Source organism: Diceros bicornis, chromosome 9 (assembly GCF_020826845.1).
Source record: "Diceros bicornis minor isolate mBicDic1 chromosome 9, mDicBic1.mat.cur, whole genome shotgun sequence".
Taxonomy (NCBI): Eukaryota; Metazoa; Chordata; class Mammalia; order Perissodactyla; family Rhinocerotidae; genus Diceros; species Diceros bicornis.
Genome location: NC_080748.1, coordinates 33,641,002 through 33,655,753, shown reverse-complemented (window position 1 = coordinate 33,655,753; position 14,752 = coordinate 33,641,002). Strand labels below are relative to the sequence as shown.

The following is a 14,752-nucleotide window of genomic DNA, read 5'->3' as shown; positions in this document are numbered from 1 at the left end:
GGTAGTCATTAGGACTATTTACAAATGTTCCAGTTCTCTTCCTCTTTCTAGGAACATTGTCGAATTTTATTTCCCATCCCCTTAAAGTTAGGGATAACCATGTGATTTTTCTGGCCAAAGAAATATGAACAGAAATAGCAGCACCACTTCCTAGAGAGAGCATTTAATTGCCCAGTACAACATACTGCCACCATTGCCTCCCCTTCCCGCAGGGGAAACGCAAGAGGAAATAGAACCTTCATCAGCCTGGGTCCTTGAGTGACAAAGACGAGCAGAGCCTCCTGATGACCTGTGCTTGAAGTGTAGCATAAGCAAGAAACAAGTATTACCAGTCCACCGACATGTGGGGATTTACTGTGGTCACATAACTGTGTCTATCTGATCTCTCCGTTCCCTGAGGGCAGGAACTATACCACTCATCTTTGTGTCTCCATAGTGCCATATTCAAAGCAGACTAGAATATAAATATTGCATTTAAATTTTGATTTCTGATTTTTCCTAATTCATAATGTCCAATTTCAAATATTCTTCTCTTATCCGTTTCTGTCTCATTACTAAAGCACAATTTCTGCTCCATTTTAGCACAATTATGGTTTATAAAATATAAAAATTAGGGGCCGGCCCGGTGGCGCAAGCGGTTAAGTGCGCGCGTTCCGCTGCGGCGGCCCGGGGTTCGCTGGTTCGGATCCCGGGCGCGCACCGACGCACTGCTTGGTAAGCCATGCTGTGGCGGCGTCCCATATAAAGTGGAGGAAGATAGGCACCGATGTTAGCCCAGGGCCGGCTTCCTCAGCAAAAAAAGGAGGAGGATTGGCGGATGTTAGCTCAGGGCTGATCTCCTCACAAAAAAAAAAAATATATATATAAAAATTAAAATTTCTAACCAGCTCATAATCCAGTATTGATCACTCATGTACCATTTTGTAGAGAATGAAATGTTTGCCCTCTGAGGACTGAAGAAATCCTACAGCTCAGCTGTAGCAGTGCCCCTCGGGGAAGGAGAGAAGGTAGGCTCCGAGCACACGCATGCAGCTCTGAGCAGCAAAGCCAGGGGGCTGTAATAATCAGCTTACTAGGGACGGGAGTGTTGCTGCACAGGTCTCTCTGTATCCTCTGCCTCAGCAGATGGCATGACGACATGGCAATAAACGTAATGAAAATTTTCCTCCATTTGCCCTTATATGCCTTAAAAAACCCGTCACTTCCGAGCATATAATTCTGTGAGAAAAAAATCCTCTTCCTATGATCCTTATTAAATTCCACTGTTAAACAATGAACTATTCAAAAAGAAAAGGGTTCCAACACAGAGCCTCTTCCTGGAAGAAATGCCTAACATTTACTTATTCTCTCTGTAATCCTTACAGTAACTTGGAAGGCATATTTTTTTCTTCCTGATGTAAATGAATTATACATCACTCCAATCTTATTTCATGCACATTGGCACAGAGCTAGCTACTATATGCACTAGTTCATAGAGTTAAACACAAAAAACTCACAGCCTTCTTCTATTTTCTTCCCCCTATTAACAGTTCTAACACAACGGCTGTTACCTCCTCCAGCAGCCGCATTTCCAAGCACACCCTTTCATAGGAAAAGGTCCAGCTAGTCATAGCCCATCTGTTTAATATCCTGGAAGTTAAAATTAAGCATGTAGGCACTGTTTCTATGATTATGTGTTTCCTAAAGTCAATTACAAATTTTCAGCTAGAGTTATCAAAACTGAATTTTAACTTGAAGTTTTCATTTTTATAAATGTCAATTGTTTTAGTTTGGAGGAAATATGTCTACATTTACTATTAATACAACGTAATTTCCTAAAGATACTTTCTGAAAGGCAACCAAATCCTCAAGTTAAAAATCAGCTTATAGAATTTTTTAATAATGTTTAACAAAATCAATCTAAAGAAAGAATCCAACTTTTTTTCAACCTAAACAAAGTGTTTAGGAACCATGGGAAATATTTCTCTAGTGTAAAAATGCATAAAACAAATATAGGTGCTCACGTCTCTGCTATGAATGGAATAAGATCTCCTGCCTCATACTCCTCATAACTACGCCCAACAGTAGAAGTCCTTCATTTTCTTATGATCGGTCACTGGGTGGGTTGCTGCTTTGCATGTTTTAAAATCTATCAACATAATACCAAGAAAAAAACCACAAAGGAAACATTGATCCAAATACACAAATATTTAAAACTCAATACTAAATTAAATAGTAAATTAAAAGATACATAAAAATAAGAATATTTGCAAGATAATATCTTAACATAGAGAGATCTTTTACAAATCAACTATACACACACACACACAAGATAATAAAGAATAACCAGTAAAGCTATGGAAAAAAGAAGGGCTAGGCTCTCCAAATGATATTTTTCACTCAGCACATAAGCAAAGATTTAAAAACTGCTAATAGTATTAGGGAGGGTACAGGTCATACTTCCAGTGGTAATAAATATTTGTGCCACCTTTTGGGAAAGTAATTTGACTACCTATATGAAAGCCCTCTAAACATGGATTCCCTGAAACCACCAGTTCTAATTCAAGGTGTTTGTCCTCATCCAATCACTAGACAAGTGTCCATAAGGATTTTTACTGCAGGGATTTTGATACACATACAGATAGAAAAGTATCTGGAAGGATGCATGCCAAAATATTAACTGTGATTATCTACAAATAAAACCTGAAAAATCACTAGTTTTTCCTTTTTATTACTCATCTATATGTCTCAAGTTCCTATAACAAATACCTATTACTTTTGTAACAATCTGTCTCATTTTTATTCTCTTTTTCAGAAAAAGAAAGCACTTTAAAAGCATAGAAATGGTGCTTGGAACCTTGGGATTCCTATCCAGGGTTACTCACAAGTCAAATTTTATTCCAATTGATTCAACAGGGCAGATTAAATGTGAAAAGCAAAATGGTAGGCTCCCTTACACAGCAACTCGCGCTTCTTTTCTAGTTACTTCCACCTACGTAGAGAATTGTTCAAGGAAGATGTTTACAACTCCATACATATTCTAGATGGTTTTGGCCATGAAGTCACAATTCTATATCTGCACAATGTTTTTTGTTTGTTTCTTTTTTTCATGAGACCAGATACCTGAACATAATCTTTGTTTGGGAATGCAGGATACAGCAGGCAGTGGAATAGAAATGGAAGCCAACTTTCCTGAGAGCCCCCAACGTAAGAAAGCATCCCTCTCCCCTACATCGACTCCTAGTTACACACCGGAAAATAGCAGCAAGTGAGGAATGACAAGCCTAGACACAAAAACTGGAACACAAATGGGGACTGTGAGGTAGCCAGGCTGGCAGGTGTAGGGCTGAACTGGCTGCATACCACAGCAGCAAAATGCCTGTGACGTTCACGCATTTACAATCAGTTTGGCGGTGTTTCCAAGCCAGGCTGAGGGATTTAGTTTTCCCCATATTAGGCAATGACAAAGATTTCAAATGGACCAAACATTTTATATTAGTGTCAACAGCACTAACGCAGCTTCAGCTGGCGGGAGAGAGAAAAACCAAAAGTATCTGCATTATTTACTCCAGAGAAACTAGCTGAGCACCATCTGTTCTCAGCCACCACCATTCCCCACCCAGTGCAGCCTTTTCTATACTACACCCTTGCCACCCTATTGTGAGCCCCTCGGTCTTGGCCCAAGAACCTGAAGCCCTAATGTTTCCCCGAATACACATTTGGAAAGTTAATTTCGACAGAGTGACTGGTAACACAGGAGATCTCTTAACGCTGCAAAGTGTTATTAGTTGTCCAGCTGCAAAAAATATTTGCTCTTCCAAACTTCATTCTAAGTCTAAATGCAATGCTTCTCCTATATAACATTATAACATGGCGGTGGCGGGGGGGGCGGCGCGGGCTGGAGCGTACAGCATGGAAAACCAATATTCTTGCTCTCTAGGGTCTATAAACTGGTAAAGGTCATAAAACTAGAATAGGAAAGCCTACTGAATTAACAATAGGAAATAGGTTGCATAGAGCTAAGTTTCTAAAGCACCTAAAAAAACCACATGTGGAGTGTACATTTGTGTCTAGTTGATTTTTACAGAAACAATGGCCTTTCAGGAAATTAAGTGTGCCACTCTGAAAAACCAGAGGAACAGTATTAGTAAGCAAATCAAGACCAAAGTCAGACCCAGTAGTGATTATAGCACTACATTTGATCTATATGGACTGTAAAGGAAAATAGAAAAATGAGACCCCTTAAGAGAAAAAAAACTCAAGAGCTTTTCATTAAGAATAAAAACAAACCATTTATACAGAAATAGATCAAATTTATTTAAAAATTTGTTTCAAAGAGTATAAAAGATTTATTCTTTTCTTTTGCTGGCGTTCGTACCTTGGATTAAGAAAATAGGGATTAAAATCTAAAAAGATGCCAAAGCTTCCCCAAACCTGATCTGAGAATTAGATAAGAATTAGCTGCTTACAGAGACAAGCATGCCACACCCATAGCTCTTGTTAACCTGAAATCATCAAATGAGTCCCTCCTTTTCTATCTTACTAACATTGCTGTAATTATACTTCCAATAAGAGGCAAAACCAATTAGAAAAATAAGGTAACATTTCACTGGCAGTAGAGATTAAACGCGAGCTCAGAACCAGCTCCTGCAAACACATACAAATAATGACAGAGAGAAGCCGGTCACGCCTGGCTGCTCAGCTGCACGGACGGGCAGCTGAAGTCCAGGTAAAAACGGTGAGGATGAACCAAACGGCATTAAAGGAAAGTATCTCATGAGGCTTTTCAAGGCCAGTTGATGAAGGTCAGATGTAAGTAAATATTTCTCACATATCCTGGAAGAAAAAGAAAACAAGAATTACTACAAGCAGCAAAACAAAATTCAAAGCCTTTATTGTCCAAAATGAAGTCCCTTCAAAGAACACTCTTATCTACGTCGGACTTAAGTGACTATTTTTTAACAATTTAAAGACCCAGTGAAATGATTTAATTTTCAAGTCCCATTGCATTTGATTCGCAAAATAGTCTCTGTCGACACTGTAACGGCTTGTTGAATGATGGCTCCTCAGCTGTGTTCTTAGAGATAGGCTAACATGGGTCACAAATAACAGTGTTCACAAATATTGTCCCCCATCTCCATCATTACAGCAAGGACGGGACGAACACAGCGTGGAACAGAGCAATTTAAATGGAAATGTATGGAGTAGAGTTGCACTGTATTCTGCAGCAGGAAGGTGACTTCTAAAGGGACCTAGAGGAAGGGAGATAGACTACATGAGTCCCCTCCCCCTAACCATGTGCAAAGGGTCAAGAAATCTCCATCAAGCCTCCCACAATGCAATGCTGGGCCAATCTACATTTGGGATTCAAACTATTGCTGTTCTAACACTGGGGGAAACTAAAATCTCAGGTCGCCTAATAGGTCACAGCGGATGCTTTACTGCCCTTGAGGACACCGGATTTAGAGTTTCCACAGGATCCCAAAGGGTCTCACCTACTGGTATCAGAGAAAAGATCATTTGGAGTGGTTCTTTAAACATCACACTCTAGGTACATCATGAAAACTAATGGAGGACTCTAGAAAACCAAAATGCATTTTTAAAATATAAAATCAATGTTAAATTATCAAATAAAAATATATTAAGCAATACGAGAAGAATGTGATTTAAATTAAAAAAAGGTTTAAAACTAAAGATCAGTCTAATTTGTCTACACAACATAAACACTTATCAGAGGCCTACCGCTTATGTGTCTGACATTTCAAGAAACAACTTTTTCTTTCCTTAGCTTTATTCATAGTTTTATCATATTTTCTGCCTCCCACCTTTCCTTCTCTGTCTTGAGCTTTTCACTGGTTCCAATATTTCCTCCAAGCCCACTCTGTGAGTTGGGGCATAGCTCTCCTCTCTCATTCCTTGGGGAGCTCAATCATCATCTATCAACTTCTGAATAAATGACACATTCTTAACATATTCTGTATACTGACATTTTGTCCACTTGTTATTTACAAAACATGTCCAGGATAAAAGTTTAGTTTATGGCTTCTTTCTTACTTTTGTATGGTGTCCTTTGATGAACAGCTATTTTATTTTAATGCATATGTATCATTTCTCTTCGGTTTATACTTTGGGTCTTCTGAAATCCTCCCTAGTTCAATTTTATAAATAGTCTATTTTCTTCTAAAATTTAAAAATTCTTTCTATTTATAAGTTTTAATCCACCTGGAATTGATATTTTAAGAATGGTGTTAGGAAGGGACCTAATTTCACGTGGGTACTCAACTGACCCAACAGCGTTTGTTGAAGAGTCCATCTCCCCCCAGTGATGTGCTCTGCCCTCTGCCATACATCAAAATTCCAGAAGTGGTTGGGTCTGCCTGCGCCAATTCCATATCATATTAAATATTTAATTAAGTCTCCATATATACTTCTTTATCTTTAGGAGTGAACTGGCTATTCTTGCTTCTTTGCTTTGATTAGAACTTAATTAAATCTATAGATTATTGGAGAGCTCATTCCTATCCATTAACAAGGTATAACTTTCCATTTATTTATTCGTTAATGTTTGTCTATAAAATGCTATATAGTTTTAAAAGGTTATGTCCATCTTTGATTGGAACTTATTAGATTTTTTTGTTTATTCTCAATGTGCAGAAACAAAGGTAGTTTTTATATACTGATATATCTACCAACATTGCTGGGCCCTTATTTATTCCAATAATTTGGATATAAATTCTTTTGTATTTTCCAGGTAGATAACTGTATCTGTGATTTACAAACTTTTTTATCCTTCTCAATCCTTAAAGGAAATGCTGATTTAAAGGAAATGCTTTTAATATATTTTTATTATAAATTTTTGATCCCTTTATTAGCTAAAGAAATTTCCTTGTTATTCCTAGTTTGCTAGAAGTTTTTACAACAAATGAGTATTGAAATTGATCAAATGCTTTCTCTGTATCTATTGAGATGATCATATAGTGTTTTTCCTATAATTTATGAGGTGAATTATCTCAGTAGTTTTTTTGTTTTGTTTGTTCATTTGTGATAAGCAAAGCTTGCATTCTGGGATAAATTAAATTTGATAAGGATATGCTATGCTTTTCAAAAATTCATTATTGAATCTGTCAAAATTTTGTGATTTTTTTGAAGCTACGTTTATGAGTGAGACTGGTGTATCATTTTTTTTTCCTGTATAATCTTTGTCTGATTTTGATTCCAAGTTACATTCACCAGCTTAATCTTTTTAGGGAATACTTCCTCCTTTCCATTTATCCGAAAAACTTGCTAGACATTTAGAATAATCTGTTCCTTGAAGATTTAGTAGAACTTTCTTGTAACATTTCTAGGCCTGGTTTTTATTTTGTGGGAAGACAGTAACAAATTAACGTAGACAGTGTTTGTATCATTTTGAATTCCCACCAAAAATGTGTGAAAGAACCTGTTTCCCCACAGCCTTGCCAATAGAGAATTTGTCAATCTTTTGCTTTTTCGCCAAGTAATAGATGAAAAATGGTATTTTGGTTTGGTTCTTAATTTGTATTCCTTTTATTATGATGAATTCATTGAGTGCTTTAATTTCAAAGATTATGTTTTTTATTCCTAGAAGTTCTGTTTTGTTCTTTTTTCAAGTCCTCTTGGTTGTCTTTGTCTCATTTTTGCTCATTGTTTCAAATCCAATGTTATTCCATCAAATGTTTTATACACAGCTATTTTAAATTCAGTATCTAATCACTTTAGTATATCAAATCATTTGGTTCTAAATCCCTTGGTTGTTTTTGTGACTCTCCATCACAGCCACCTGTTTCCCGTGCGTGCAGTAAGTTCCAGTCACTATTTTATGCTTGGGATATATCAGTGAACAAAACAACCAAAGGGCCCTGTTCTGATGGAATGTGGAACATACATTGCCGCAGGGAGAGACTAAGAGGAAACAGTCAACAAAACATATAAGTAAACTATGTTAGAAAATTATGTTAGAAGTTGCAGAGTGCTATGGCGAAAAAAGTGGAGCTGGAAAAGGGATGGCAAGAGCCAGGGGTAAGGACACAGATCACAGCATTAAATAGATGGCCAAGGAAACCCCATTGAAGTAGAATTCAAGAAAATATTTGAAGGAGAACAAATCATACGGATATTTCGAAGAAAAGTGTAGAGGAAGCAGCCAGGACAAAGACTGTTAGGTAAGACCAGCCAGTTCCTCAAGTTTTCAAAGTACAGCAAGAAAGCTAGTGTGGCTAGGAGGAATGAGGACGAAGTGCAGTAGTAGGAGAGCTCCAGAGGGGTAAAGTGGGGTCTAGACCATGTAGCTCCCTCGTAGGCTACTGTAAGGACTTGGGCTTTTACTCCGAGTGATTTGGAAAGTTATGGCAGCCATTGGAGGGTTTTGAGCAGAGGAGTGACAGAATCTGACCTCTGTTTCAAAGGGATCACTCTCATATTGAGAATACACTCCAGGTGGGTAAGTGTGGAAGCAAGGAAACCATCTAGCAGACTACTTCAAGAATCTAGATGAACACTGATAGAGGTTGGAAGCAGGGTAATAGTGGTGAAGGCAGTGAGAAATTGTTGGATTGGATGTATTTTGAAGGAAGAGTCAAGATTTGATGATGAATCAGCTGGGATGTGAAAGATGAGTTGTACCATTATGTAAACAGGAAAAAGTACAGATAGAGCATTGGGGTGGAGGGGATCAAAGGTTGTTAAGGCTGAAATGTCTATTAGACATGCAAGTAGAGATGTTGGGTAGATAAATGGATATGCAAGACTGAAGGAAGAGGTCTAGGCTGGAAATAGAAATTTGAGAGTAATAAGCATATAAACGGTATTTAATTTCGTGAGAACAAATGAGGCCATGAAGGTATTAAGTGGACATAAAGTTAAGAAGGTGGTCCAAGGTGGATCCCCCTGAGGCACTCCAAAGTTGAGAGGAGAGGAAGATGCAGGAGATTCAAAGGAGAACGAAAAGAAGTGACCACTGAGATAGGTGAACACCCAAGAGAGTATAGTGTTCCAGAAGCCAAGTAAACAAACAGTTTCAAAGAGGAGGGAGTGAGTCACAATGAGAAATGATGCTGACAGGTCAAAGGATGAAGACTGAGAAATAACACTGGATTCTGCAATGTGGACATTGTTAGTGACCATGACAACAGCATTATAGTTGAACTGATAAAGTCTAAATTCTGATTAGAGCGGGTTTAATAGGAATGAAAAGAAAGAAATTAGAGACAGCTAGGATAGACACCTCTTGAAGTTTTGCTCCAAAGGGGGAAAAAAGAAACAGGACAGTAGCAAGAGGGAAAGAGGTATCACTATAATTTACATTTATTTATATTTTATGCTGATGGGAATTTTATAGTTGAGATGGAACATCTGACAATTCAGGAGAGAGCGAGGAGTACTGTTAGAACAAAGTCCCCCAATTGGTGGAGGAGATAGAATCTGATCCAGGAGAAAAAGCAGGCATAGAGGGATGTTTGTAGGTAAGCAGAAGTGGACGTGGAGCCTGAGGAAGTTCTCACCTTTCTATCACTGCTTCTCTCAAGCACAGGAAAAGCAATAACCACAATGGCCTTGGATATGCCTGTCTAACTCAGGAAACGTCAATCATCCTCACATCACATCATGCGAAAAAGATGGTCCTCTCTCTTTACTGTGAGGAATCTAAGCAGAGATTTATAGCTCCCTTACATAAGGCCACCAATAGTCAATGGTGAGCCAGATTCTCCAATCCTCATTCCCTTAGCAGCAGCCCACGCAGTATTCAGTTACTCTCTCCCATCATCTCTCCCACGTATTTTTCTAGGTAGTCTCTAAACTGGGGGAGTTGTTAAGTAGAGGAGAAAATGTGCAGCAAGATTCCAAGTCCTGTCCAAAATCTGAGTTTCAATCACACTTCACTAGTTATAAATTGTATGAACTTGGATAATGTCTTAAACTCACAATGTCCCATTTTCCACATGACACCTACTCACATATTCTTGTGAATAAGGCACTAATTTGTCAATTGTAACACAAGATGCAAAGATACTATGCTTTGATTCTTTTCTCTTCCACGTTGTCCCTATTCTGAATGCCACAGCAATACACACGAGCATACATTATGGACAGACACGTCCAGTATGCATTCTCTGAAGTTTGCCTACACTCAATTATCTTCAATATATTCACATTTGTGAAATCTATCCATCAATTTTAACTACTACATGCCTTTCTTTTTTTTTTTTTTGTGAGGAAGATCAGCTCTGAGCTAACATCCATGCTAATCCTCCTCTTTTTGCTGAGGAAGATCAGCTCTGAGCTAACATCTATTGCCAATCCTTTTTTTTTTTTTCCCCTCAAAGCCCCAGTAGATAGTTGTATGTCATAGTTGCACACTCTTCTAGTTGCTGTACGTGGGACGCGGCCTCAGCATGGCCGGAGAAGCGGTGCGTCGGTACACACCCGGGATCCAAACCCGGGCCGCCAGTAGTGGAGCACGCGCACTTAACCGCTAAGCCACAGGGCCGGCCCTACATGCCTTTCAAGGAAACATGCATACAAGATTTCTAACAGATTGTCTTCTCAAAAATGATCTTTTGTTCATCAAGTATTTATTGAAGGGTGATCTTCTCTAGGGTTTTCAGGTCAGCAAGCACTCGATTATTTTGTTGTATTTTACCAGTTTAAACGTTGCTATCCACTCCATTTTTTTTGAATATGTATAAATGCACTTGGGCTTCAATTAAATTGCAAAATCTGCTGTAGCTAGCTTTGATTCTTTACACGTTGCAAACCCCACAATCATATACATTCCAAAGCTTTGTTGCTGATTCAATAATATATTGTGCACACAAAACACCTTACACACATATTACAACACAGTTGCAAGGCTTTCTTCACAGAAACCTGTAAGGACATTTCACTTCCAAAAAGTACCTTCTGCTGTAGGGTTTTTGTTAAAAATCATTTTGCCATGAAAAATTAAATAGTGGTTTCTTTGATGTTCTAGTTTCACTGAAAGAATATATTACTAGAGAATGTTTACTGTTTTTATAACCATATTTCACTTAAAATCTTCCTGAAAAAGAAATGTTCATTTGTTTTTGTTGTAGGTCTGGGCCAGGGTGATAAAAAGCATTACAGTCCAGGCAATCACACCGAGAACAAACAAACGGCATGTGTCATTTTTTACTGTGATTGGCCGGAGCTGAAATCAAGACTTTCTTCCTCTCTCAGAAGCTACTGTGGAATTTACAGTAATCACCCTGGTTGACTGCCCATCACACAGCTGAACAGCACACCAAAAGAAATAACACCTAAGGAGAAGGCCACTACATATTTTTAAAATTCTCATTGTTTTTATTCTTCAACTTGGAAAGATTTTTTTTGAGAAAACAAAAACTCACCCAGCTGTTACCACTATTCATATTCCAATAGCCTCCAAAATGCTCGAGGCCACCTGGTTGACTTCTGGCTTGGAGTCGGTCCAGAAAAGCATTATTTACCCTTTAAAACAATGAAAAATGTGGGTAAGTGAAAAGCTTGCTGCAGAGCTGAGAGATTTTTGAGAACCGAATGTGCCATATGAACTGACTGTGGGGATTGCTTACCCCCTTCAGCTTAGAAGAAATCTACAGAAACTTCTTTTCACATTTACCATATGACATGCTGTTAACAGCCCTTTGCTGGAGCTGGTGCCAGTGGTGGCTCAGGTTGAAGGGGGCACAAGTTCTTAACTTCAGAGTTTCACTCACCCACCTTCTACCAGTTCTGTGAGAACCTTGGTCACCCAAGCAACTGTCACCTAACAGCCATGCCAGGCGTGAACCCCAGAGGCTGAGGAAAGATGGAAGCTTCAACAAGAACTAAAACATGAAGAGAAACCAAAAATAAGACAGATGTCTCTCCCATATACCCTGTACGCCGTTGCCAGTCTTGCTAACTAAAGTAAATCCCATAAGTGAAAAGCAGAAGGAAAATGAGAATAGAGTACAGGAAAAAGAGAAATATCAGAAGAGGGAAGCCCAAGCTTTCAAAAGAAGAAATGGGTACATCTTTCTCTGATGTTCAGTCATACTTGAAGCAATGAATTTCAGAAATTAAGTTTAACAATAGGAGGTAAAACTGTAAAGAAAGGTAAGAAAGTGATTCTCATAAGGGTCAGGATGGGGTAACCTGTAGGATGATGGTTATATTCTGTTTTTGGAGCTGGCTACCTGAGTGTTCACTTTATAATTAAGCATTCTTTTGCTGTTGTTGTTGTTGTTTATTGTCGTAACATTGGTTTATAACATTGTATAAATTTCAGGTGTACATCATTATACTTCTATTTCTGCATGGATTACATCATGTTCTCATGTTCACCACCCAAATACTAATTATAATCCATCACCACACACATGTGCCTATAATTAAGCATTCTAAATGTCTGTTTCATAAACTTTTCTGTGTGTCACACATTAGAATTTTTAAATTAAAAAAAAAAATACATTAAAGGCAATACCATGCTCTGAGTTGCCCAGGTATGGCTGAGTAGAATCAGGGAGGTAGACGCTGGAGAAACAGCATTATAATAGGTACCCTATGATGTCAACAGATTACTGAGAAAGAGTGTCATTAAGACTATAAGCATCTCGGCAGAAACACAATGCCTGGCATTTAGCAGCCACTCAATACATGTTTGTGGAAGGAAGGGTAGGTGGGACCCAGCCACGTTAGCCTCCTTTTCAGTCGTGAAGATGAGCAGAATGTGCTCATGGCGGGTGGCTGTGAGTCAATGACATGGGAGATTTGAGAACTTGAAGGAAAAATGACTGCTAGGTAGCAAAGTCCAAGGCTGGGGTTGTTTGCCTGTCTGTGCTTGCTCAGTGCTAGCTAAAATGCCAACTGCATGTTGACCCAATTTGACCTCTGGCTTATTGGGTTGCTGTTCTCTCAACAACTGCAAGTCCGTCAGGCAGTGGTCACATCTCAGTTATCAGTTTTTTTCCTCTCACCATAAAAGCTACCCAAGTGCCATATTCTGGGCATCCTGGTTCACTGCAGAGCTCCATGTTTAAGTCACCTTTTCTAGACCTCTCAGCTTGCAGATTGAACAGTATCTTACTGAGCTGGAGACTTGAATATTAAGGAAGAGAAAGCTGAATCTGATCCCCCTTAAACAACACAACCATGGTATTCTGGACTGCCCATGTGCCGGGCGCTGTTTTTTTCCAGTCTTTTTGTCAGTAACAAAGATGAGCTTTCCTTCAACATCTCCCATCCCACCCCACATCCAAACTGCAAGAAGTCTTGTTGGCTCTACCCACTAAACACATCCTGAATTCACCCATTTCTTTCAATGGCCACCATTCTAGTCCAAATCACTATCATCTCTCATCCTGCTTCTGCTTTCACTTCTGCCCTCTCGAATCCGTTCTCCACACAACCACCTTACTAAATTATAAAAGGGAATCATGCCTTCCTTTTGCTTAAAACCCTCCCATGACTTCCCATCAGTCTTAGAATAAAATCACGGGCTTACAAAATCTTGTATTTTATGGCTCCTGCCTACCTTTCCTCCCTCATTTTGTACTATTCTCCTCCTCCCCATCTATAATCAATCATTTGGGACTCAAAAAGCCCAAGCTCACTCTCACTTCAGGACCTTTGCATTTGCTCTTATGCCTGATAATGTCCCTTGGATGTCTCATCCAAGAATATGTTTTAGCCCCTGATCTCTACGTGATTGGCTCCTGTTCTTTGATGTCACCTCTTCATTGAGGACCTATCGCTTCCAATCACTCCCTTAACATCACCTCGTGATGTGGTCCTCATAGTACATATCATTGTCTGAAATAATTTTGCTGTTAAATTGTTGATTTCTATTTCTTTCCTCCAGACTGTAATTTCTGTGTGGTCAAGGACCTTCTCTTCCTTGTTTAGCCCTATCCTCAGTGCCTGGAACAAAGCCTCCATAGCGTGTACCCTGATATCTAAAAGGTGAATGAATGAATTGTCCAGGTGCATGGTGCCCACCTCTGCCTGCTTCTGAGACTGCAGCTGCATCATGAAACCACAATGTGGTGAGTGTAGACAGCAAAACAGCTCACAGTCAGCTGCTCTCAGTTCACTCAACACTGCAAAGACTGATGGCTTGTCATGAACCCACGGGCTGATGCAATTCACTTTTGAGCATCAGTTACTAAAAGGACACAGCAGAGCGGTTGAGCTCTCCTTGATACTTGAGGATTGTTCTCAAGTGGCCAATGTCTGCTGCAATATGGGTCAACCAGAGATCAGGAGCGGTAAAGAAATTGTTTTTCTCAATTCCTATTATGAATTCAAACAGGAAAAACAAAAGTTCCAGTTTATATTTTTGTTTACTAGTTTTAGAAAATACATACATTTTATTCGTGTCAAATTAGTGCTCTGGATTTTCTTCTAAGGATTAATTTGGATAAAAACTACTATTCAAAGATGGTTCAAGTTTCAATAAATCAATTCAGTTCATTCCAGTTTTCAGCTGGTGGCCCAGATCCTCTCAAGTCCTTGACTCCCATGACCCTCCTTGCTCTTTTTTATTTCTCTCTGGAGTGTCTAATTTTTTCTCTTACTCAAAAAGTTACAGTGGGTCAGGTGCAGGTGCACTCAAGCTCAATCATTATAGGGTTCATTGAAAAGCTTGTGAGGAATCTCACACACACTGCACAGCTCATGTTCTTGGGCACAGCTATTTTTTTCATTAAGAGGCTACTGAATGAGTATTTTCACAATAACATGGCAAAGCTCACTGCAAACTCCAAAGAACAATACA

The 14,752-nt window shown here is 39.0% G+C and overlaps 1 protein-coding gene across 1 annotated transcript in view; it reads right to left on the bottom strand.

Moving 5' to 3' along the window:
- Positions 1-4,282: 4,282 nt before the first annotated feature.
- The window catches only part of EPSTI1 (epithelial stromal interaction 1), a 92,238-nt gene continuing 81,768 nt past the window's right edge, over positions 4,283-14,752 (bottom strand). Inside the window, exons 10-11 of the mRNA XM_058548230.1 lie at positions 11,364-11,463; positions 4,283-4,815 (exon numbers count right to left, since the gene is read on the bottom strand). Coding sequence (XP_058404213.1) covers positions 4,807-4,815; positions 11,364-11,463 — 109 coding nt within the window. The 3' untranslated portion in view covers positions 4,283-4,806. The remainder of the gene's footprint in view (positions 4,816-11,363; positions 11,464-14,752) is intronic.